We start from the raw sequence: 24,909 nt of genomic DNA, 5'->3' as shown, positions 1-24,909 counted from the left end.
TATATACATACAACACTTTATGTTGTGGGAAAAGATATTTTTATTTCACAGAATAAAGACTGATATTGATGAACACCATTATTCTTTAAATCCCACAGCTTTGAATGTAAAAAATAACTGTGCAACAAGATATTTTTTTATATTTTGAAAATAACAATATAAAAAACAATATAAAAGATACTGCATTCAACTTGATTTATGAGTAAACAAAAATGCCTTATATAAAAAAAACATGTTATTTTGCTGAATAATGAAAGGTTGGGAAGTCATTTACAAAGCAGCATCGATGCTGAGGCTATTTTCTCTAAAAACCCCAAAATATAAGCTAATAGAAACCGACACAGCTGATTCAATCAGGCGACACTTTCCTTGACTTCCTGAACAGCTGGCTCAGCCGTCGGCGGGTTGTGATTTTCTCTGAAGACTGCGTCTGTGTGCTTCACAGATAAAACATTCATTAGTTTGACAGCATGCGCTGAAAATACCGAGCAAAAGAAAAAATAAAAAATAAAAACTTGAGATGAAAATATAAATAAGCCAAAGCAGAACTTCTGTTTTAATATCTGCATCATTGTGGATGGATTTCCTCACAGCATTTCATGAATAATAGCCCTCGATTTAAAAGTTTCAGTGATTTAATGTCTCACCTCCTACTGTCTGACACAGCAGACGCCACTCTTCTCAAAGACCCAAGTTTTAGCCTCTGGATTATATTTTTCTTGCTCGGTTCTTCTTTTATGGATTCCTGTAAAGGTACCAAAAGCTTGAGTTACAGCACAGCAGAAAAATGAAATACTTTGCAAGCAGAGTCTAGCTGCATTTGTCTTCAGTAGCTGCTTATGCAAATATCTCACCATCGGCAAGACGTCTTCCTCCTCTATCTCTCGTAGATCACTCGTACTCTGTTGCTTCACTCTGGAGCTTAAGTTAAATTTTCCTGCACCAAACACAAACCCTGATTTAACCAGCAGTTCATTCCCAGACAACCTTTACAACAATATTCCCACTGAAGCGAAAGATGCCTTACTTAGATGCATCTTTGAGAAAGTTGTGTCCGAGGCTGATCTCTGTCGGAAATGGCGAGTTTTTTGCTGCTGAGGTTCGCTGGGAGTTTCCTGTGCGTTGTCAAGCCGGGGGTGGTCCTCCTGAGCATCCGCTGCATCATGCTGAAAAACAACAACAGGCTTTAAGAAAATAAAGTTGTAGCTTGCTATGTTAAGTACAGAACTGAATAAATGCATGTTATGGATTCAAGATTGTCATATGAATTCCTGGGACGCCTCACCTTTTGCTCTTCATGTTTCTGTTGAGTATCTCTCTCTGCCTGCATTGCTTGGTTTTGCATTTGATGTTTGGCATACAGCTCCATCTTTTGACAGACCCATTCCAAATAGCACAGACCAGGACTGAGTTCCTTTCCCTCAAAAACACCAGAGCTCTGCACAAATAAATCCGCAAGAAAAATAAGCGTATAAATATAACTATAGATCTTGTGAAAGCTGACTGTATACAAATACAGTCAGTATACATATAGATGGGTGAAAAATACCTTTAGAAAATGATGCACTTAGATGATTTATGTAGTAAATCATTTATATATTTGCTGACCAGTTATAAGATAAACTTGCTGTGGAGGATAATTCAAAATCTGATGGATCTATTTCAGATTTTTTTATTACTAAAACGGTTTGGCTATTACACTTAGCTCTAATTTGTATACATAAGTCTAAGAAAGCTTTCAGTAGAAAAGACAAAGAACAAGCGGTGAGCAAAACTGACAAAACAACATACCACAGAACGAGAATTTGGAGGAACATAATTCAAATCTATTGTAAAATCAAAATCAAATCAAATTTTATTTGTATAGCACATTTCAGCAGCAAGGCATTTCAAAGTGCTTTACACATTGTAGCTTCTGTCTTTCTATAAAAGGTGGATGTGGTCAAGTTTTGCTCTGTATTTTTCTTTCCAATTGAAAGCACTGCCGGCTTAGACATTCAGAGTTAAACTGTGCTACTCAGACTTAGCCATTTAGAGGCCAATTGTAATATTTACTATTTAAACTCTTCTGATTTTTTTCTCTATAATGGTTCCTTGACTAAGTGGTTTTGTGCTGTTTTGTTTTTGTTTGCTTACTGTCTTTGCAAACCACTGATTCAGCCTCATTCAAGAGAAGGGATTGGACTAAGTTGTTGATCAACTACCTGTGGCAATGCCTGGGTTTTGTTAGATAGCTAACCTCTTACCAAATGGCATTAAATGATTAAGTGAATCTGACAGCAGTGTGAATATAAATCATTCTGAAGGGAACAGCATCTAATTGGAGCCTGAATCTACTGACATAAAATTAATCTGCAGGATTTCAAGTGGCTTTATATTTATAAATCACTTTGGTTTTACTGAACAGTCTTACTGCTTTTATAGTTACGAGTCTCATTCACAGAACCATACACAGAAGCATACATACACACACCAATACAAAGACAGATAAGTATCATGGAGTTAAGTACCTTGACTAAAAACACATCAACAGATATCGAGGAGGAATCAGGAATAAAATCTATAATTTCCCTTCTTCAAAACAAGTCACTGTTGCAGATGATTATATAATAGGACATGAATTGGACCAGTTTGCCTAGAAAGTGAGTTGGCACTATCTCCTAAATGAAATTAAAATGAATTAGACAACATCTAATAAACCATAATGAACTTGTCAGTTTGTTTGTATTTACTTCTGTTTTATCTGTCAGGACAGGTTTTATTTGCTTGTATAATGTACAAAGGACCATTTTACATAACCAGTGAATGCAGACATTCATATTGGTTTCCAGACTCTGTTTTTCATAGGCTGTCAGCGACAAGTTTTCGCAGTTAGGTCGGTTATCGGTTCACACTACCTGACTGTGTTCCTCAAAAAAACCTCAAACATGTCTGTTTTACTCTGACTGTGTCATACACACATAGAACATCCACAACGTTTCTGAGTTTACTGACATAACTTCACCTGAAGAGCACAAAAGACAGAACTACCCTTTGTAATCTTCCTGCTTTTCATGCTGAGCAATTATTTTAGCCAGGCAGCAACAATAGAAGAGAAACCTCTGCAAGCACACACCCAACGACTGAAATATTAACATATAAATAATTTAAAAGTAGTTTCAGCACAACTTCCTGATGTTGCCTGATGTCAACTCTTAATCAAATTCCAAATCACAGTTGATTTTCTCTGGCTGCTGGTTCAGACAAGCCCAATAAACTCTTCAGCTTCCTTCGCCTTGTTTTCATTGCGCGCACATCTGCTCCCACCTAGTTAGACAGGTTTTGCATCCATTCCACCGTCACAGACTGTGAAGGTTGTGAACATGAAAGAGGTCCTGCATTGGTAATAACATGCTTGCCTTACGTTTAGGAGCGACTTTGTGAAAAGGTTTTGCAATCGTTTCAACTGAAGACTTTCCCGTAACATTCTCAAGCTTGAGCAATGCAAGACCATACACGAGGCTGATTCACAGATGAGTGTGTAATCCCGAAACTACACCACAAACAAATGTAAGAGGTTGTGTTTAACTGTGACACAATCTGCCCTGCATTTAAACTAAACTCTGAGGGATTACAACAGTTTGAATCATGAGTTTGAAAGAATCGTACCTGTGAGATCTGCTCGACAGAGCCAAATAAAATTGGTTTTCTCTCCGTTTCTGATATTTGCCCAGTGGGGACAGGTGGGTCAAACCTCCTCCTCAAATTAAAACTCGCAGACCTTATACACCTTTTCAACTCAGATGTGTGTTGTTTGGGCAGGGAAGACGTTTTAGGCTGTTGGCTGAGCACCTCATAAACTTGCTTCCACCTCTTGGAGTCAGTCTTTTGTAGTTCTGGTTCTTCTTTTAGGTTCAAGGTTGTGGAGGCCTCTTCTGCTCTGCTGAGATGCAGGTTTGGCGAGGAAGGCGACGACGAAGATGAAGTAGACAAGAGAACAGGTGGCTGAGGCCTTGAAGCAGGAGCGAAATTGTCACTTTGTGGGAGGAATAAATCCATCTCAGTGTTGTCTGCTGACGAAGAACCAGCTGTGGCAGGGTTTGGTGTTTCACAGCTGGCCGACTCCACTCCAGAGTCCACAGATTCTGAGCGTGGGTTTACTGCGATGTTGGAGACAGGTGCATGAGGCCCATCAGCGTTATCCCGACGCCACTGGGACTCCGGACGAGTTCTCTCCTCATACACATAAGCCTCCATAAGGTTACTAAAGCTCCTGTATAAATTCATCTCTGAAAAGGTTCCAGCTTTGTCCCTCAAGTCGTTGCTGAATGCAAAAGGAAAGTGAGCAGGGCTCACAGTGAGGAAATCTGCACAGGTGAGGCGGTGATGTAGGGTTAAAAAAATTCCCTGTGACCTACCTCTGTTGTTTCACCACGCCTCTTAACATCGCTGCATGTAGATACCTGCTACTACCCGTCACTAGAAATAAGGAAGGAAATTCAGGTGTTTCTATAATTGAACACTAATTTATCCCTTCAACTGTAAGAATGCGACATGAACAAGCCTCAACCCGTTTGCAGGGCTCTGGGAAGTTTTTGTACTTATGGAAGCCTATAAGAAGGAATGTTAACGTCAAACAGAAAGCATAATCGAGAGATCTGTTGCTTATCTGTACCTCAAAAGCTACACAGCATTACAGACTCCTAAAAACATTTCTCAGGGCGATACATTGTTGTCGCATGCAAAGGGAAAGAAAACGTTCAAACTATTTTGTCAAATCTACAAAGTAAACAAAGCAGGATTTATCAAAAACTGTAGGAATGTGCTGAACTGACCCTCCTGTCCACTGACATGACTGGCATTCCTCAGGTTTGTTAGGTCTTCTGGTCCGACGCACAGACTCATTCATATTCTGTTGAAGCAAACAAAAAGAAAGATTTTTATTGTTAAATTGAGGAAACGAGTTTCTGTCGGTGAGGGACATATTTGTAAGCTATTTTAACTCGTAAAAGTATTCAGACCACTTGAACTTTTGCACACATTATCATTTAACAAACCACAAACTTTAATTTATTCTCGGTGGGTCTTGTGTGAAAGACAAACACAAAATACCACATACAGTATTTTCCGGACGATAGAGCGAGCCTCACTATAAGCCACACCCACAAAGTTTTTTTTTTTTTAAACTGTAAATGTACATGTACAATGTACAAAGCCACACCAGGCTATAAGCCACTGTTATCTCCGCCGCTCTCGGTTTTCCACAAGGATGCAGCAGAACTTCTTCGTGTTGTTTCCATTATGAGGAGGTATGAGTTTGAAAACATTTCTCCGACATGCCTGCTGCTAGCATGTGCTTGTTCTAAATTAAAATTAGTACTTTCTTCTTTGATTTCCAATGATTCACTTCCTGCTAGAGAGCCCCCTGGTGGTTGAAGAAAAATCCACAGAAAAGCCGCACCGGGCTATAAACTGCGTGGTTCAAAGGGTGGGAATAAAGTTGCGGCTAATAGTCCAAAAAATACGGTAATTGTGAAGTAACAGGAAAAGGATACTTGGTTTTTCAAGTTTTTTGTAAACACACAATATTCTGGAAAGAGAGGCTTGTCTTTTGTCCGGCCGCCTTTAAAACTGATTACCGTGAAGTGAAATCCAGTGTAACCAATTCTGTTTGCTAATATACTCCTTTTGTGTTTTATTTAAGTTCAATAAAAAATCTAACAGTTTTATGAAGGTATTTGAAGTTTGACAGTATTATTGTAAATACTTGGTTTAAAGAACAAAGCAAGCAGGGATACGGTTGTAGAGAAGAGCAAAGAAGGAATGGTTCATAAAACAATAAGAACAACTGTAAACATACAAAGGCATGGCTTTTTTTCCAAAACCGACATGCTGGACAAGAAGAATTACAATCTGAGAAGCAGTCAAGATGGCAATTGTAACATTTTTATTTGGTCTAAAACACTATTTAGTGCATAAGCCAGATTCATCCATTCAAACACCAACAACTGGGAATTTGCTCAAAAACAAAAAGTTTTAATTTTTACTTTTTTATTTTTAACTATATCACTAAAAGTTATGTATATAAAAAATATTAATATGATTCTCAATTCTTGAGGCAGATGGAATTTTTTCTTATTTGCTGTTTTAAGCCAAAATCCACCAGGGGTCGTAGTTGAGCAATTTTCAGACATTTCTTTCCAAACTGGTTTCCTGTTTGTGATGTTGTCCGTTTAAAGTCTTCATAAAAAATATAAAATTGTATAATTTGAAAACTGAAAGGAGGCCTTGTTCTAGAACTATTTGCTAATACATCTGAATACATCCCGAAGAATAAGAAACTAACAACCTTAATTTTAGTGGAACTCGATAAAATGTGCATTAAAATGACTTCGACTGAGGGTTTGTCGCGTTCCCGAAATACTAAATAATCCCTATTTGCTTCATTTAAATTTGTTTTGTTCCGTTCTTGTAGCTCACGTCAGTTGGTTCTGTCACCCACAGCTCCATCCGTGTGTTTGGGTTTAAATTCCTCTGTAGCAACCAGTAAACGGCGTAGAAAGGCTGGGATCCAAACACCTGTTGCTCCAACATGTCTGAATATGCCCGTGAAGTCAAATCTTTGCTTTCACCGGGTCCCTGCTACATCCCGGGGTGAGTAAATGTCCCCTTACAAATAAAATCCGACTGTAAGAATATGATTTGGCGCTTCACTGTCAAAACTTCATCAAAACAACGCGCAGTAATCGGACTGAAGGCAGTTAATTTGAAATGAAAGGTTTATCCGGATAGCTTTTTTTTTTTTTTTTTTTTTTTTTTTTTTTTTTTTTTTTTTTTTTTTTTTTTTTAACTCAATAATTGCTAAAAAAAAAAAAAAAAAGAAATAAAACATAAAATAAAATACATAAATAAATCACTGGAAAGCATTTAACAAATAGGCCACAACAAATGTATTCTTAGTACATTGACTTTTATCTCATTTGGTGTTGGGAATGATCCTACAGCCTTGTCAAGTTCAGCTCAGTCCCTTCATTGATGAGATGTCAAAGTACAAATGTTTCGGGTGTCTCCACCGACTGAGTTCTGGTTTAGATTATTTCAGGGTAGTTCAAAAATTTACCCTGAATCCTCATCTAAATTTCCTTGGGGGCGTCTGGCACGTACAGGACTTTGTCTGAAGGCGTTCACAGTTGATACATTTTAGTTGTGAAAATCACATCTTCTGCCTTGATTTACTTACTCTTCAGAGCAATTTGTGCATTTTAGGAGGGATTCTCCTTTTGCTGGAGCGATAACAACAGTTGGTCTTCTGCTAAGTTCTGAATCAAAAGGGAATCTGAATCTCAATTGCTTGTTAAATAACCTGTTTGTCCAAAGTCGTGCTTTGACGGTTGCCCCAACTGACCTGTCAGAACCTATAGTGCAAAACACCTGAAGGGATATAAGGTTTAATTCCCTGACAGAAAGGTGCCATAAATTGTTTGCTTGTTTATTTGTGTTATTAATTAGGTACACAGGACACTGCCCTGGACTCAGGTTCAGCATGGGCAAACCTTACGGGATGCTCACAGCCGAACTGCTGTCTCAGAGGACATGGCACCCAGAGTCGGACATAACTCATCTGTCAGAAAACATTCCTGATGACGTGTTTCGGAAGTCAATACCAGGATACACAGGTACTGAATAAGTTGGCCAATTTACCCTGCGCAATGTAATAATGATATTGGTTGTTTAAATGCACAAACAACAAAATGTTTCTCTTGTTCTTGCAATAAGTTTCTGAGTTGTGAACAGTAACGTGAGACCAAAGTGGACATCTCTAAACTGCTTAATTATTCAGGAGAGGCGACAAGTGAAGTGAAACAGTGATACAGCAGAGGGGATTAAAAAGGTCACACGCAGGTGGTTAACAAAACCTGCTAACGGAAGTGAATCACTATGATAAAGCAACAGAAAATATGTCTGCAGCATCTAAAAGTCCTTCAGTTTCTCAGATGAGTTGAATCAAATTCAGTATATTGTCTTTTTTTTATTTCAAAAGTTCTGATTTTAAATCAAAACAACATAGAAAATATTATATTTGAATTTAATTGAATTGAAAAATACTTTATTTATTCCAAAGGGGAAATTAGATGTTGTCATAATGCATATCAACCAGGTATTTCTGAAGAGTCATTATGGATGGTGATGCTGTGCATCTCCTTGCAGTGAAGCTGAAGAGGCCTCTGACTGAAGACTGTTTCTGTATGAAAATCTCATGACTGTCATACAGAAACATAAATAAATAAACATGAAAGTGAAACAAAGAGGAATAAAAAAAAATTAAGCAACAATTATGTTAAGTTTATACTGTTGAAAATTATAAACAAATATTAATTTATGTATAGTAAAATAACCTGGGAAAGTACTTATTTTTCATTTGTTGGATGTAGTATTTGGCACATAAATTTCTTTATCGAGCTACTTATTTATTTCTATGTTTATTGCCAGTTATGTCATAGTTAGTAAGAACTACTCCTCATTTGCTTTTTGCCGCTCCCCTTAAATTCCTGTCTGGTTAGACAGCCAGGATGTTGAAGTTGGGGATGTGATTAACGGAGGAGACGGCTTGACCTTCTGTATCCATGACGCCTTCTTTTTTAACCCCTCTAGGATTTAGATTCATAGTTCAGGTATTAATTGAGCTCATGAGATGCTGATCATCTGCTCCAAGTTGTAAAGCCGGTACCTTGTTGCCATGGTTATGCATCAAAACAATATTCCTGACACTGCATGCTGCCCTCTGCTGACAAGCTTTCTTTATGCACTTCATTTAGTTTTTTCACCCTGTAAAAAAAAATTACTAATACTGCCAAACTTGCCCTCTTGGAACCCCACAGAGAATCTATGCCGTTTAGCTCTAGAGAAAGACCGGAGCCACTAACACAGATGAGCTGAAGGCCACTGTTAAAACAACCAGAGCTTCCTTAGCAACTCAGAAAGCCACAGGGTGATCATCTCTTGCACCGATGCAGCATTTCATGCAAAATGAGCCTCTATACCAAGTATTCAGTATAAAGACTATGCAAGATATGACATTACTATTCAGGAAGCTCTCTTTTTGTTGAAAATAAAGTGTTTTATCGGAGGTTATTCACATTTTTCTTAGAAATATATTTTAGTAGTTGCAGAAAACCATAATAATAGAAATGAATGCATATATATTGGAAATATGTAACACTATGAAATGAATATAAGTAATTTTCACTTTTTGAATTAAATTACTGAAATAAGATAATGTTCTAGGGCTGCACCGTGGTGGAGTAGCACCGCTGACTTGCAGCAAGAACGTTGTGGGTTTTAATCCCAGCTTGGAGTCTTTCTGCAAGGAGTTTGCATGTTCTCAGTATTCAACAATATTTCACAGTAGGATTGGTGTAAAATTCGACTGCCATCGGAGTCCATACGCACAAAGTCCTAATCTTACCAAAACTTCTGTTAAAATAGTCGAAAACTGAACCCTTAATGTTGATGTTTTGCTAGGTTTCATTCCAAGAAGTCGGAACTACTACGGCTGCAACTACAATGTGACCTGTAAGAAAGCACAGAGTGAAGTTTATCTGGCAGATCAGGTGAAGCGCCAGCAACGATCAAAGCGTCTTCCTAGCATCAACACCTATGGCAGTGAACACCTTGAAGTAAATTCATTATCTCTCTTACACACAAATCTTTAGCTTCACCTCTCTCTTCTTGTTTCACAATAATGTTGGCGAAAAAAAAAAAAGCTAATTCATTTAACCCACAATGTCTTTGTTTGTGTTGGACTGGACTGTCTGCTGCTCCAGCAACTGCCTGATTGCACCATGGATCTACCTCACTTGCTCTCTGGTGTCTGTTTTAGTTATAGCAAGCTCCCTGCAAATTGAATCATTTTTATACCTTTTGCAGATCTGCACTGGTACCGAATTGCATCCATATTGGACATTTCCCTTTGGTGATAATTGCATTTGAAAAGGGTTATTATTGGTGTGATCTTTTTAGTTTGTTAGTTAATCCCAGCACTACTCTTGGATTTAGTGGTTTGCAAGATTTTTGCAAAACCTTTTTAGATTTTTGTTACCATTTTTTCAGAAAGTGTAACTTCAGGGTGTAACATTATGACGACCCATCTAATGCAGCACTAGTAGTCTGCCTTTTGGTGCCAAAAAGGCTCACAACAATCAAAGCATAGACTCCACCAGACCCCTGAAGGTGTGCTGTGGTACCTGGCACAAAGAAATCAGTACATCTGAAAAGTCCTGTAAGTTGATAATTTTCCTGTGATTTTCACCCAGAGAGCCAAATCTCCGGTGACAGCAGCGTTGGACAAGGTGTTTGTCTACCAGTCCTTACAGCCTTTCATTCCTCCAGGAAATCCTTACCAAATGGAAGATGATAACCCCAAGAAGTACTTCATCCCAGGTACAGAACACAGAAGAATCTGTCTCTAATTATTCAGACGAGAACCTCTTCACAATCTTAGAGTTTGATTGCTTTCTTTCTTTCTTTTTTATGGAAACTTTATGTAAATAAGGTCACTTCTATTTCTGTTAATATTAATCTAAAGTTTTAAAGTTTCGCAACAGGTTTTTGATATGGGCCATGTCGGCAGTTACCCTGGGCAGCATTAGAAAGGGCCGTCGACCAGATAAACATAAAACACAACATATCATTTGTGCCCTAGAGAAGTTTTGTGATGCATTTGTTGAGTAGGCCTGCCATTCTTCCTGCTGAGGATGGGGAGCCTATTTTACTTGCTTTGTGTTAGATTAGATTTATCCCATTCCAGGATAATATCAGACAATATTATTTTAATTAGAGGACAGGAGTTTGACCAGGATGCCATGTATATAAGTACTGTCTCTGGTTTATCTATGGAAAATGTACCACTGAGGAAGTTGCGCAATATTCTGGACATTTCCTTTGGGGTGAATGGCTGCTGTTCGACATCCAAAAACCGGCCTGTTAGTGAAGGCATTATTACAAAAAAGGGCTTTTTGGCAAATGCAACAACAGTTATTATTAACACTTATGAACACTTATTTTATAACAAAAGGTAAAACTTGGTCAACCAAGTTCAAATTCAACAACTATCAGTAGGATTTGCTGTGGGGCTTTTTGAAAGGCCACACCAGATGTCTGATTTGTGATCTTGGTTCAGTTTTGATGTGTATTTGGGTTTATTGTTCTGTGGGAACCTGTTATTCTATCCAAGTTTCAACCTTTTGACCTAAACAGTCATCGTAGAATTAAAAACCAAAATGTTTAGGGCGGTGCTTCAAACGTGCTCAACAGGGGTTCACTGGACAAAAGATAAAGAGCCATTCTCCTCTTACATACAGAGTGATGTCTTTTCGCAGGGTTTACAGGACATGTGCCATTTGCCCACAACTTCTATGGCAAAGGATTTTCCATCACCACCAATCAGGCACTAAAAGAGTATGGGAAACATCAGAGACGCTTGAAGGCAGACGAAAGAGATCCAACACACCTGCCCACATTCTATTCATCCAAAAAAGGCGTGATCCCAGGATTCACGGGGCATATACCAGGTCTGTGCTGCAAAACTGTAAGACCTTCTAGATCATTGTCTTAAGGTTAACTTTAAGACCTTGATGTAGAAGCCAACGCAACTTTACTGGTGAGCTTAAAGCGTGACGCATGTTTCTGCAAAAACCCCCACAGGATACAAGTTTATGGTGGGGGGTACGGTCGGCCGGCTCTCTGAGGTCGCATATGGAAAGACCTTCAGTAAAATTACCGATCCATGAAAGCCTCCTGCTTCCCCTCCATAGAGCACAACAATTCTCTACCACGAGCAACCTCCTAGACAAATAAAACTGATTGCAGTTTAAAGTGTTTTAGGTCTTTATTGAGAGACTGATTGTCACAGGGCATTAGAGGGAGCAACCATGAAATAACAAAAACACTGAAGATGTGAAAAAAAGTTTCACATTAAAATCCTCCATTTTCCAAATGTTAAAAAGAAAAAAAACAAACACATTTTTCTTCCCTTCATAAAATGTTTGAGTAGTCTGTTAAAACATACCTGGCGCACATGTGATACACGACTCAGCCACTAGGGGGCTTACTGTAGCGCAGCAAAACAACAACAACAACAACAACAACAACAAAACCAGAAAATTTCCAAAACCAAATGTACAACCAAGCTGTAGATCACTGAAGGATAAGAGCACCTACTGCATGTTTCTTAGTTCATGCACCTACAGTGAGTTCATGCTGGGAATATAACAGGAAAGGAAGCTGGTTAGAATAAAAGTTGCTGGGTTTGATATTTTTGGCACCGACACGAATATTTTAGTTTGTTTGTTTTACCTACTTTAGAAATAAAAACCTAATCTTTGTGGTGGTTTGTAGAAATGCAAGCAAATACAAAGAAAATATATATAAGCACCAAATCCTGATTATCCAGATTGCACCTTATTGAACCTTATTCATTTCGACATTAAGAAAAATGTTTGTATTTGCTTTTATTTATTTTATCAAACTGTGGTCAGAAACTTCTCAGAAAAAAAGGAGAAAATACTCATGTGTGTTTCATCATTTTCTGTGATTCAGAGAGCTTAGAATAAAACGTGTTAACCTGTCAGATTGGTCTATTGAATGTAACTTTAAAAAATTGCACAATTAAATTTTCATCAATTTTACACTATTTGTTTTGAAACATCCCAACTTTTAAACTGAAAAACAATTAGAAAAACATCCTTAACCTTACAAATAATAATCTTTTCATAAAATCCCTAATGGAAACACATGTTGGTATTCCTGCTGGAGAACATTTAGTCGTCTCCCATTACTGTGGTAATATTCCTGCTCTTGTGCTTTTTTTGGTGCAGTGTTTTTGTTGCAGAATAAAAAGTTTAATCGGACTTTGTAGAAGTTGTTCTGCACTTAACACTTTGTGTCATTAGAGTAAGTAGTCACATAGGTATGATTTAGTTTTCGGCACCCAAGCCAGTCTGAGGTGGTCCCAGCTTTATGGATCTAATGGACTGAGCCAAAAGTCCAATCTGAGATCTGTCCAGCTGCAGCCACTGAGATGGTCGCCTGTGCATTTGGAGAAGAAAAGAATAGAAGGAAGTTAATCAGAGGGGAAAAAATGACAGAAGCTACTGAAAAAAAAAATACAGTTGAAAATGAATTAAAATTAAAATTAAGGCTGGGCAATATTGCTTAAAAATAAAATCTCTGACCAAATCCAATTTTCAAATTTAATTGCCCTTTTCCCCTCCATTTCTTTTCCGAAATTACGAAGGAGGACACAAAATATTTTCAAAAACGGTCTTGCATTTGACTTGAATTCAACATCCGAATAAATAGAAGCTGTGAAACACACTTGTCAAACAAGAAGGTAAACTTCGGTTAGGCTGACGTCACTCTGAACTATTGAAACCCATTTCAGCATTGGTTTAAAAAAAAAAAATCAAAAAAAAAAAATCACATTTTCCAAAAATGAAATCCTGAAAAACAGAAAATTTGATTCATAAAATGAATTTATTGCCCAGCCTTATTTAAAAATGTAGTTTTTCGTTTGTTACTTCTCATTACCTTCGTTTTTGTGCTTCAGTGTGAGGCTGGGACCTTTTCTCAGCTCTGCTAGAAACACCAGCTGCTCCAAACAGCTTGGCCCACCGCAGGCCGCTCTGACAGGGACTGTCTTCCTGGACGGAAGCTGTTGCGTTTTGGCTTCTGCGGTCTTTTTCCACTTCTCTCTCGCTCTCCCTACCGTCCGCATTGGTTTGAAACAAAGTAGTACTTCTATGATCTAGGCTGACGTTCACGGCTTTTGCTACACTTTGCACAAAATCGGGCTTGTTTGACAAAGAAGCCGAAAGCGGATTCCTGTTGTTCTGCGTGGCCCCATAATCCTGCTTGCAGCAGCTTGAACTCTGAGACCGTAGAAACTCCTGCTCTCTCCGGTGCGATTGACTGTTTCGCCTGCCGTTTTCCGACTTTCTGTTGGCTTGCAGCTTTGGCCAACTGGTCACAAGCAGGGCGGAGCACGGCTGAGGCGGGAGAGCGTCGCGCTCCTCCGGACACAGCTGTCTTTGACTTAACAGTCGTGGCTCCAGGAGAAGATTCAGGTCAAAGGGCAGCACTGAGAGCGGCTGAAGGAGAAGAAGCAGCTCCTGGAAGAGAGGCTGACAGCGACTCAGTGACGTGAACAGGAACCCCCAGGTGTGGTAGTACGCAGTAACGACATCTGTAAGAAAAAAAAAACAAACCCCACAGACATTCCAATGGCTCTGAAAGAAGTTTAAAGTAAGAGTCGGAGTTTATGTGTCTGGTCTTGCTTTACTTCTAAACACCCAAATTACAAGGATTGTCAACCAGATGCCACACATTTATCTGCAGTAGTCAACATCCTACAATTATGTTTAGGTTTTTTGTAAAGCTCAAGATTGATTTGTGCTTAATCTGAAAGTATCTTGCAAAAGTATTTCAGTCACTCCTTTATTATTTTATTTTATTTTATTTGCATTTATGTGTCGCAGTAGAGATTCTAAACTTTGTGGCATATGTGACCTCAGGACAGCATCTCTGCCTGAGCAGAGACTGACCAAGTGACTGACATCTGCTTACTGGTGTGGCCCATGGTGAAAATAGAAGAGCTGATTCTGTAGACTGGTAAGCTTGGACAGACAAAAAAAAAAAGCTTGTTCATCGATACCTGTTTAGGATAACAACACCTGTTACGTTACGATGCTGTCCCAGTTCATTGGCTCACCTTTTTGACTCTGCAGGTGACTAAGCCAGAACTCCAAAGCTCTCAAGCTGCAAGACAAGAAATAAGCCCAGAAAGTACAGGTTGTATTTCAACTTCTCATATGGTTCAGCAGAAAGGAAGTGACTTCAGGTCTTACTTGAGAAGGCCCATGAGGAAGGCTCTCAGTCTCATACAGTGGCTGGTGAGCTCGGAGCACCGCTTTATTTTGGAAACGAGGCTGTGGAGGACCTTGGTGGACGGACCTACAGCAGAGATAACAATATCTGTGAATTTATCCCTCAAGCATCTACAAGTATCCGGCCAGTCGAAGCACCGGGAAGCAAAACTGCAAATACCCATTGTTGTGGAGATCTCCACCACACTCCAGGAGTGATTGCGGCGCTGCCCAATGATGAAATCCAGCTTGTGGTCCCTCAGCCCGTCCTCTAAAATGTTCTGAATTGCAGGACACAAGTGTTCTAGGACAAGGCCGGCTATGGTGGGACTGTAGGAGCTGTTACCCAGACGCATCTGTGCCGCCAGGAAACACAACAAAAAAAGAAGGGATGCAGACTGTGCTGTAATGTGTGTCCTGCTGCTGACACAAGTTATTTGACTCTTGTGCTGAATTATTGGTGTCATGCTTTCTCTTGGGACGTGTTGTTCTTGGTGCTTAGTTCTGCTGACTCACCTTTTCTTCTGGGTCTCTGCTACTTCCAAAATGAGCCATGATCAGATCCACTGCACCGCTCACAGCTCTCAGCAAACCTGGACACAGCGTACAAGAAACACAAATCTAGACTTCTTTACAGTTTGCTATTTCTGGTAGCAGTTTTATTAAAACTGCTTAAAGTATTTTTTCCATTTGTTTCTAAAAGCCAGTACTGGTTGCTGGGATAAAACCGACAAGGTTCTGATACAAATCTTTTAAATATTTTCCGATTAGTTATTAAAACATATAAGAAACATTTGAGTGCTATCATTTTTTAGGCAACTACAACTTAATTTTAGAAGAAAAACAAAAGATTTTGGTGCTTTTTTTTTCTTCCCTTCTACCTTCATTTCTTCATAAATTTCGTTTGAGGAATCTGCAAAAACAGTAAGAAGACGATCGATAGACAAACAGATGGATGATGGACAAACAAATAAATGGACGTAACATTTAAACAGTGAATCGCTGTCACTTTCAATCAGCGAAAATTGAGGTTTGAAAATGTCAGCATTCCCTTTTCACTCCTTTGTTCTTTTCCATATTTATCTAGAAGTGGAAAATACTTAACCGATGCATAGGAGCCCCGCATTTAAACATGACAAACTACCTTTATGGTTCAATAATGTTCTTAATCGTTTTAAATGTGAACTCTATCTGAACACAGAAGAGTCAGTTTTCCATTTCAGCAGCGTTGCTCTTTTCTGTGCTTTGCTCTGCCTCTCGTCTTTCATCTAATGCAGAGTAGCCCATGCAAATGTCACGGTAAATTCTTTATGCGTGTTGAAGCTGCCTGCAGCTCTTTCTCTTTGCCGCTGCTGCAGATGCCTCCGACTACGAATAAATGCTGTGGAAGAATCCGATGTATCTGATTAACTTTGCATTAAGTGGCGCTTGTGGGGGCACTGGGGCAAAAATGATTAGGTACGATTTAAATATTTATCACTGCTCCATCAGTTTTTGTCTCATCTTGGAGTCTGCAGTCTCTCTCTCTCTGTTTTTTTTTTTTTTTTTTCACACACACACACACACTCAGGCTGGGGAGCAGAGAGCTCAACCAATCCTGAGCAGGGATGGTTAAAAATAGGTCATGTTTGAGAGGAAGCCCCTTCAGGGTATTGAAGGCACTGCTGCAGCACGCTGAGGTTTTATGCTTTTTTTAGCAGCTTATCCCTGGCAAGATGATACCAACATTGGGCAAATTTTGTTGCAACCAATAGTTCATTTTCACTGTCTTCCAGATTCAAATTTAGCAATAGTCCATAACACTTCGTTGATGCTTGCTTGTGCCTCTGTCCTGAGGTGACCCTCACCTTTCCTCTGCAGATGACTGATAGACATCGACTCGTATGATGTATCCGGCGAGAGGCAGAACTCTGCGGGCGGCCTGCGGTTCAGGATCAGAGACTGGCTGTGCTGACTCTTAGCTGGCTTTGGGCCGAGCCTCTCTGGCTCATCTTTTTGCTTGGGATGCAGGTCTGAGGGGAGGAAAGTGCTTAAAGAAGAGAGGCGAGCTGCAGCAATGAGGGGCTGATGCTGCTGGAGCATCCGCTGTGGTTGTGAGGTTTGGGGAGGCGAAAGGGACGCTCGCAGGCTCGAGTCAGGTTTTCCAGGTGTTATGTGGGAGGGTTTTGAATGGAAAGCAGTTTTTTTGGGATCCTCGTTAGTATTTTTGGATCCAGAAGTAACTTGATTTGGCTCTGGCTGCAGGGTGATCCGGTCCTGACAGACGGGAATCCTAACAACGTTGGGTTGATTGTTTGTTGTGGCAGAGTTTAAGCTTGAGCTTTCCTGAGACTCGGCCATTGGTTTAAGATTAGCCTCTCGTGATGCTCTTTGGGACTTTGGACTCCACATGTGTCTGCGGCCGAAACATTTTGGACTCGGAGTGCAGGTGGAGCAGGTGTCAGAGTTGGACGCTGCCTCCAAGAATATTGGGCAGAGGCTCTCCACTGGAGACGGCTGGAGTTCGGACAAACACCGGCTTCTTTTCTCCTTGGACTTGAGTCCGTTCGGGGAGCTAGCAGGCTTGCTGCTCTTTTGGTTTAGGTACTGGTCAAGCAGGCCTCCTAGGAGTGGAGGCTGACACTGTGGCTTTTCTGTGGGGAGCAGAACAAACGGCTGGATAGGCAAAGATGTCGGCCTTCGTGGCTTACTGCAGCGTCCCATTTCCTCGTCGCAAACACCTGACAGAAATTAGACGTTATCATCAGCTAAACACAGTATTTTAAATTTGGATTCTTTATTTGTTTCTCCCTCAAAAAGAAGAAAGATATCAAACTTTCTCTCCTTACCCGTGTCGGTGGCGTCTACATCATTGTAATCCCGCTCCTGAATCACAGATGGCTGGGTGGATTCAGCTCCTGTTTCTTGGCACTTGCTGCTATGTGGGCTACGCTGGCTGCCGCACAGCGAACAAGGCATGTGGGAGAAGCTCTGGGTGCCCTGCAAATGTTGCTTCCTGCAGGGGGCAGTGGAGGTGGTGGCAACCTGGTGGTCGCTTGCCTTAAAAAAAGAATATGTATTTATTCACTAAGCAAAGTTTTTGTCATAACTTAGCAATTTACCTGCTGTAAAAAAATTTCTCATTTTTACCTTATACTTGTAACGTGTTAATTTTCAACATGTTTTCCACAACGAATCCTGTTTTTCATCAGTTTGCCTTTCTATAATAATTATTTTTCTTAAAAATATTTTGTAGCAAGTGTTCACTGTCAAGGTTACCGTTTTTGCTTTAGATGATGCATTGCCCAGCGACTGCAGATTTTTCTAAACGCAAAACTGCATCTAATGTGTTGTTTTGTTAGTGCAATAAATGTTCTTAATTTGATTTTATTTACTTGCAGTTTAACAGTTTGCCGAGTTATAATCTTCCAGAAATGAATATTTATTAAGTATTTGCTAAGTTTCACATTGTGAATCTGACAAGAATGAAGTATGTTTTGATGTTGATCTGTGCTTCACTGTGAAATTTCTAATCTAAATATCTTTTTACACACCAACCTCCATGTTTTCCTTGGGTGGTCCTTCCTTTTTAGAGTCAAGAGGGGCCAGAATGGTGCCGCTTCTGTCAGGCCCTTCGAGACAGCTGGTGAGGCTAGACCAGGCGGGGCTTGGCGACTGGGATGAGAGGTCACAGGTCACCAGCTTGTAGTACTTCTGGTTTGTCCCCATGGCCAGCGTGTCCTGACTTCGTATGCATGCAACCAAATCTGCAACCTCCAGCACAGAGAGACCGGGAGCCGCCGGCTCCTGGGAGTAAAGGTTGCAGTTTGAATCTAGGCCGGACGGTGTCGGCTCAGCTTCTTCTCTCTGGGCCTGTTGAGGAACAGGCTGGAGATTGAGGAACACAGACCCCTCAGACGACCGACAGGGGTCGACAGCAGGGCTGCTGAGATCCTGAGGCGTGGCAGGATTGTTGCTTTTGTTGTAGATGGTACAGAAGTTAACCAGGACACCGTCTGAGCTGTTGCAGGAAGAGTCACTCACGTCTTCTGTGTGAACGTTGGACAGCAGCTCCGGGGAACATTTGTGCTCCTTGAAAATGTTCTCTCGCAGTCTGTCTGAGTCCTGCTCCAAACAAGACAGAAGAGCGATGCCAGATCTGCTCACAGCACAACCCGGGCATCCTGACTGCAGCGAGTCCATCTGGTTAGACAGCCAGTGTTGGTTCCTTCCCATCCCCAGCATAAATCCTTCATTCATCCATTCGCTGTCCAAGTCCTCATGGAGCAGTGCGTCGCTACCGCCGTTGCTCAGCGACCAGTTGGAGTTTCCGTGCAACACGAAAGAGGAATCCTCGCGATACCTGTGGAGGTTGTCTCCATCGCTGTCTTCGTCCTCCTCGTCCTCATCCAGATCTGGGTTGGGAAGGAACGAGTTGTGTGAGCGCTGGGTGGTTGCAGCTCTGCAGCTTTCCTCCTTGCTGTTGGAGCCCGTCTCTTCTGGCGACGAGTTGGAATCGTACCTGCCGCTGCTGTCGCTGGTCCCCTCTTCCTCCACCCGATCCTCACGGAGACTGCTGTAGCTGCTGGAAAAGGGCCTCCGTCCCCCCGTGAAGCAGTGTTCTCGACTGAGCGTGTCCTGCTCCGGGAGGGACACCGCCCGGGTCAGACCCGACGAGCACAGCCGGCTGGGCCTCTTGGCGGAGCTGCACAGGGCCTGGACCGGAAGCTGCCAGGTGGGAAGCTGCACCACTGGGAAGTGGCACGCTAGCAAGGCGTGACCCGGGAGAGTGGACGCTCCGATCATGCTGTCTCCATGTTCCTAAAACTATCCTGCAGAAGTAAAACACATAAGGGTTTCGATTTGGAGAAAAAAATGCTGAGGTTATGCACGTTTTTAAGCCAAACGAGTTATCTTTAAATAGCTTGTACAGGTTGTTTGCATCTCGATGAGAAGAAAAACAAAAGCTTTGGATCAGCTGTTTAAATTTTCATTTGTGATTGAGGTCAGAAGGAAAATAATCCTTGTGAAGCTGCTTGGGTTGTTTTTTTGTTTTTTTTTCATCCCAAACCTCAGATCTGTGACCTTTGGGATTTATTCAGGTGTCAAAGCACCTGATTAAAAAAAAGAAGAAGAAAGCAGGCTGAAAAAAACAAAGTGAGAGCTGAACACTAAGCAGAACTACAGGATGCTGCTATCGCAGTCTGCACCACCAGACCTCAAACTCCCTCTGTGATGTGTGCCTCTGGGCCTAAGCCGAGTGTTGCGCTCCATAATTCAGTCGACCACTAACAAACCCCTCCTTTCTTTTCCTCTCCGTTCGGACCAACCACAATCACACAGAGTTAGTCAGCTGCTCTGTAACTAGGGCAGCTGCACTGCAGAGATGCTCCGCCGACACTGCTGACAAGTAAATGCACCTTCACATCTGATCGGCTCTTTACGAATTAAAAAACAACAACAACAACAACAAAAAAAACAGTTCTTTACCAGGTTCTAGAGTTGATTAAATATAAAATCAAATACACAACAGATTACACACTGTCATTGTTAATTAAATAAAATGGACCCAAATTAGCTAAAATGCCTTGCAGCTTCCACACCATAGGGATTCAGCAGGAATGTGATGCTGATAATCAAATGCGTGAGGAAAAAAAAAAATTATGTTTGCAAGGTTGTGTCTAATTCTAGAGACTAAATATTAATATTATAGACAAAAAAAATAAGTTATGTGCAAATTCTAGTATTTTTAAAAACTAAAACAAAAACAAAAATCCCACAAATAACATAATTAGAAAGTAACATATTTTAAACATAAGATACTTTTACAAGTAATTTATAACTTATGGAATTTTTACTTACAGTAGATAATGTGTATTTATGTTAGAACAGGATAGAGTACTTCCAGCGCCAATTTATTGTTTACTGCACTTGTTTACTGAAGTAAAAAGTCTTATGCAGAAAAACTACTATTACAAATACTTTTTCTTTTACTCAGTTAAATGTAACTGGCTACTACCAACTTCTGCTTCATTTTAAAAGGTAATCTACATTTGCTCATACATGTTTGTTATATGAAAATGGATGGACTTATTGTATCCCTGCTGATTTGCAGTAGAGTTTGATTCAATTAGAAAGAAGTAGGCCAGCCACCGAGGAGGACTGCAGAATTTCTGGGTCCAAGTGGATCAGTCCCGCCTTCATCGGGTTGCAGCACAGAGATGGCTGCGATTAACTGGACTCTGGATGTCTGTCGCTTCATGCCAGCCATTTACGACGGACTGGAGTCACAGTTAAATGGAAGCAGAGGCCGAAGCCCACTGTGATCATAATGTGGCTCGCTATCTCTGATTTCAGCCTCTAATGAGACAATATCATCCCATCTCAAAATGGTTTGCATTTACTGTGTAATATTGAAGAGGATAAAGGCGGACTTTAGAGCAATTATTTGTCTGAAGAGACATTTGTCTGACATGTAGTGGAAAGTAACTTCTACGCTACTTTGTAAAAATGTTTCTTGAACATTTTGTCATATTATAATCACAAATGATAGTGTTAAGAGTTTGACGGTAAGCTCCCCAGGCTGAAGTCTATTGCAGCATCTAAAAGATTTTTCCACCATGATTTTCCATAAGTATGAATAATTTTCCTGTGAAAATGAAGAAAATCATTTCCACAGTATGATGCTGCCGCCACCGTGTTTCAGTGTGGGAATGGTGACATCATGTTCCTTGTTCTTCATAAAACTTTTGTTTACTAATATTTGCTAAATACGAAATGTGAATTGTTTCCCATGAATTTTACTAAAAGCTATCCAAAAGAAGTTATCTGGATATGTAGACCACACTTTTTAGATTTCTAACTGTATTTTTATTTATTTTTTCTTTGTCTTGTATCTGTAAATTTTCACAACCATGTTTTATTTCTCTTTTACTGTACATCAAAGCATGTCAGCTTTCAGAATTACGTTTAAAAGTCGCTTACATAAGTTCATAATTAAGAAGAAGTGTGCATTTTTAATCAGTTTTCTCCACCAAAACATTAAAACAATTACACTACCAAAATGTCTAAATTAAGAAGTGGTGATTGAAAAACATAGCACACTTAATGACTCTTAATTTGGAGTGCTTTAGTCACAACATTCCTCAGTGATCTCTTTGGCACTGTGATTGTTCAGGAAATATCCACTTTTCCTTAAAACAGTTTTGGAATTATAAAGGTTTACTTGGATTTTTAATGCCCAGCTCACTCTAAAATGTCCTGCCTGAGTTGCAAGGCCATTTTAGCCAGGTTTGACATCTAGACCTTAATTATTTTCATTATACAGCTTTGTTTAACCTTTTTCTAGCACATTTAGCTTGTTTTCTGAAATAGAACGGTCTGGGAGATTAGCAGCTGCCTTATTGTTCTTCACTTGGAAACAACCTTTATTTTTAAAACTGGAAAATTCTGTGCACTGGAAAATTTTCTCACTCCTGCAGACCAGCTGCTTCTCTAATACTTGATGTAATTTCCTATAAGAACTGTCTTAATATACAACAAAATGCTTCAAATGGCTAATTGTAGTAGTAACTTCCACTTGCTGTTGATCGCATACATATGATGAGTAGCTTTGAGATAGATTGTAAGAGCTAAGACACGCAATTCATTTAAATGCACCAAAGATGAACTTCGTCTTACTATTTTTTCTTGAGTTTTAATAAAATATGACACTCTGCAAACATGTCATGAGGCATTGATCATAAAATATATATTCCTCTGTTATCCTACCCTGATTTGAAAAGCCAACACTTAAAATAAGTTGTGTTTGTTTTTCACTAGGATTTTGTAAGTAGGGCAACATGATAGATAAAAGAGCGTCTGTGCAGACATGCATAACCAAAGCATCCATGGCAGCAGCACCATTTCCGAAGCAGCTTGGGTGCACAGCAATTTATTAGCATTAGAAAACAAAATGATTTTGACAAGAAGAAGCAGACTGCAGCACTTATGCACCAATGCATTAACAAAAACAACAACAAAAAAAACCCTACTTGAAAACAGCCGTCAGTCACAGTAGATGAGCGCCTTCCAATTGCAGGTTCCTCATGAAAACATTTCACAAGCTTGTTTCTCTTCCAGGTTCACACAAAACTGTATAGTTTCTTAATAATAATAAAGCTAAAAAAAAAAAAATAGAGCATCCACTTTTAAAATCTATCCATGCTAACTGTGTTGGAGACCCTCATGAAACCGGTCCGGGATGTAGATGCGGACACACACGATCATCATCGGCCCCCACGCCGCCACATCAGCACCGCTCAGGCTGCCGGAGATGCTACGTCACGAGGTCTTCAGCCAATTAGAAGAGAGAAGAAAGACTGCTACTAAAAGTATCCAGGACACAAGGAAGGGTAAATGGCAACACGTTCTTTATATGAATATAATAGAATAGAATAGAATAGAATAGAATAGAATAGAATAGAATAGAATAGAATAGAATAGAGCAACCGCGTCGTTCAAAGCGTCAATTAACCATCAGCATAAAATTTTGTAGCATTTACTCACCACTGCTTAATATTTTGACTATGTGAAGCAGAAAAACAATTAAGTTTTAAAAACCTGAAATATGTCAATAGAAATTATTATTATTATTTTAATCAATAAATGGGGGATGACGGACGGACAGACAGACAGACAGACAGTTCTAAATGGGAAACGTGTAAAACCTCCTGGTCCAGTGTGTTCCACCACTCATTTTTTATGACCTATGTCGCCCTCTAGTGGTAAAGGAAGAAAAAGGAAACCCTTTTTCGTTCTTTGTTTCATCAGAATAGTTCAAGAGCTTCTAGAAAGCTCAGGGTTTTCTGCTTTACTTGCAGGGTTCAGTTTGATTTGGTGTAAAGCAGCTGAGAAAGACAAAGTCCAAACCGCTTGCTGGTTGAAAAGTATAATCGAGCAGAAGAAAACCTGATCTTGTGAAATTTCTTTAAACGGTGTGTTCAAACCATTCAATCATAGGGAGACATTTAATAGTTGGTGGTGGGAGACAGAAAACCTCTGGTTAAAACATTACATCACTGTTGGACATTGTTTGCGCAGTTTTACTCATTTTAAATAATATTTCTGCCTGTATTCAACATTTTTGTTTTTCTGCACAGTTTTTATGTTTCACAAATTGCAATTAGACTGTTATATTTTTTAATGCACATTATATTTACATGCACATTATGATTTTTTGTTTATTTTCAAAAATGATCCTTCGGGTAAAAGTGCGCTGTTTCTGACAAATGCACAGTATTTTGATGTTGTAATCCTCTAAAATATATTATTCTTAATCTTGTTTTTTTAGATGTAGTTTTCTGATGTTTTTGTTTTATTCTATTCTAATCTATTATAAAGTTCATACTTGGTTGCCCAGAAAGGAGTTCCCTAACGTAATCTGTAAAACGCTTATCATGAAACGTGTAGGGATGGATTCGTATCAAAGAATAATTTGCTTGCTCCTTTTATTTTAAAACTGGCAAGAAATGTGGGGAGTATTTTAATTTGCTGTAACACTGAAAAAAAAAAGTACAAGCTCTTGAAAAAGGCAGAGTGTATTTGAATATTTACAATGTTTACAAAATATACAAATAAATACATCAGAGGAACAACATGTGCCAATAAAGTCAGAGCTCACAGACTGAGGGTGAACGTTTGTATTTTCTTATCAAACATACATTCAGATTACACAACCAGCCCAGCGATGAGGCTGATGGTGGCAAAGGTTCCTCCATAAAGGCTCTTATTTGAAATGAAAACAAAACAATTACAAAAAACTTCCTTCACGTCTTTTAGTTTGACCATATCGACAGAGGAGGAATTTCACACAGGAGGCTCCATTTGGTTCAGAGTTGTGTTTGTGGGTCTGCTGTGCAGATGGAGTGTCAGAAGGAACAAATGTTTCTCCTGCAAAAGATAAGCAGAAGCGTTAATTGCAACTTGAACTCTGACTTGGACTCTTATCAAGCCACGCAAAACTCATGTGGACACATCGTGAAACCCTCAC

General features: G+C 39.8%; 3 protein-coding genes across 7 annotated transcripts; 1 reads left to right on the top strand and 2 right to left on the bottom strand.

Moving 5' to 3' along the window:
* Positions 1–22: 22 nt before the first annotated feature.
* LOC103148224 (uncharacterized) lies at positions 23–6,548 on the bottom strand. Of its 4 annotated transcripts, none has more exons than XM_007566916.2 (7): positions 6,460–6,548; positions 4,815–4,891; positions 1,286–1,438; positions 1,028–1,166; positions 855–937; positions 648–745; positions 23–437 (listed from the first exon to the last, which is right to left on the bottom strand). In XM_007566916.2, exons 2-7 carry the CDS (start codon positions 4,839–4,841, stop codon positions 350–352), a joined length of 588 nt encoding a protein of 195 aa, XP_007566978.1. In that variant the 5' UTR covers positions 4,842–4,891; positions 6,460–6,548; the 3' UTR covers positions 23–349. The 4 variants fall into 4 exon arrangements, with proteins under 4 accessions (XP_007566978.1, XP_016534741.1, XP_007566970.1 ...); XM_016679255.1 differs by having other exon boundaries at positions 6,482–6,532; XM_007566908.2 differs by lacking the exons at positions 4,815–4,891; positions 6,460–6,548 and adding an exon at positions 3,832–4,468.
* On the top strand, positions 6,513–12,109 carry cimip2b (ciliary microtubule inner protein 2B). Its single transcript, XM_016679259.1, has 6 exons — positions 6,513–6,633; positions 7,489–7,655; positions 9,502–9,656; positions 10,293–10,419; positions 11,358–11,549; positions 11,683–12,109. Exons 1-6 carry the CDS (start codon positions 6,572–6,574, stop codon positions 11,766–11,768), a joined length of 789 nt encoding a protein of 262 aa, XP_016534745.1. The 5' UTR covers positions 6,513–6,571; the 3' UTR covers positions 11,769–12,109.
* Positions 11,852–23,256, bottom strand: LOC103148254 (iporin). Of its 2 annotated transcripts, XM_007566948.2 has the most exons (10): positions 22,913–23,256; positions 18,438–19,711; positions 17,729–17,939; positions 16,748–17,620; positions 15,417–15,493; positions 15,082–15,256; positions 14,883–14,988; positions 14,747–14,793; positions 13,567–14,221; positions 11,852–13,065 (listed from the first exon to the last, which is right to left on the bottom strand). In XM_007566948.2, exons 2-10 carry the CDS (start codon positions 19,683–19,685, stop codon positions 12,954–12,956), a joined length of 3,504 nt encoding a protein of 1,167 aa, XP_007567010.1. In that variant the 5' UTR covers positions 19,686–19,711; positions 22,913–23,256; the 3' UTR covers positions 11,852–12,953. The 2 variants fall into 2 exon arrangements, with proteins under 2 accessions (XP_007567010.1, XP_007567000.1); XM_007566938.2 differs by lacking the exon at positions 22,913–23,256 and having other exon boundaries at positions 18,438–20,608.
* Positions 23,257–24,909: the final 1,653 nt, after the last annotated feature.

The sequence above is a fragment of the Poecilia formosa genome, unplaced genomic scaffold, assembly GCF_000485575.1.
Source record: "Poecilia formosa unplaced genomic scaffold, Poecilia_formosa-5.1.2 Scaffold6, whole genome shotgun sequence".
Lineage (NCBI taxonomy): Eukaryota > Metazoa > Chordata > Actinopteri > Cyprinodontiformes > Poeciliidae > Poecilia > Poecilia formosa.
Note: the sequence above shows the minus strand (reverse complement) of the source record. Positions and strands in the feature narration are given on the sequence as shown.

Bases quoted from the DNA above. Each gene is read 5' to 3' on its own strand.
- LOC103148224 (XM_007566900.2), bottom strand. From the start codon at position 4,266: ATGAATTTATACAGGAGCTTTAGTAACCTTATGGAGGCTTATGTGTAT. The intron at 1,167-1,285 runs GTGAGGCGTCCC...GTTGTTTTTCAG, and splicing joins AGAAACATGAAGAGCAAAAG to CATGATGCAGCGGATGCTCA. The intron at 746-854 runs GTGAGATATTTG...GTACCTTTACAG, and splicing joins AGGAAGACGTCTTGCCGATG to GAATCCATAAAAGAAGAACC.
- cimip2b (XM_016679259.1), top strand. From the start codon at position 6,572: ATGTCTGAATATGCCCGTGAAGTCAAATCTTTGCTTTCACCGGGTCCC. The intron at 6,634-7,488 runs GTGAGTAAATGT...GTTATTAATTAG, and splicing joins GGTCCCTGCTACATCCCGGG to GTACACAGGACACTGCCCTG. The intron at 10,420-11,357 runs GTACAGAACACA...GTCTTTTCGCAG, and splicing joins CAAGAAGTACTTCATCCCAG to GGTTTACAGGACATGTGCCA.
- LOC103148254 (XM_007566948.2), bottom strand. From the start codon at position 19,685: ATGATCGGAGCGTCCACTCTCCCGGGTCACGCCTTGCTAGCGTGCCAC. The intron at 17,621-17,728 runs GTAAGGAGAGAA...AATTTCTGTCAG, and splicing joins TGTAGACGCCACCGACACGG to GTGTTTGCGACGAGGAAATG. The intron at 15,494-16,747 runs GTGAGGGTCACC...CGCTGTGTCCAG, and splicing joins CAGTCATCTGCAGAGGAAAG to GTTTGCTGAGAGCTGTGAGC.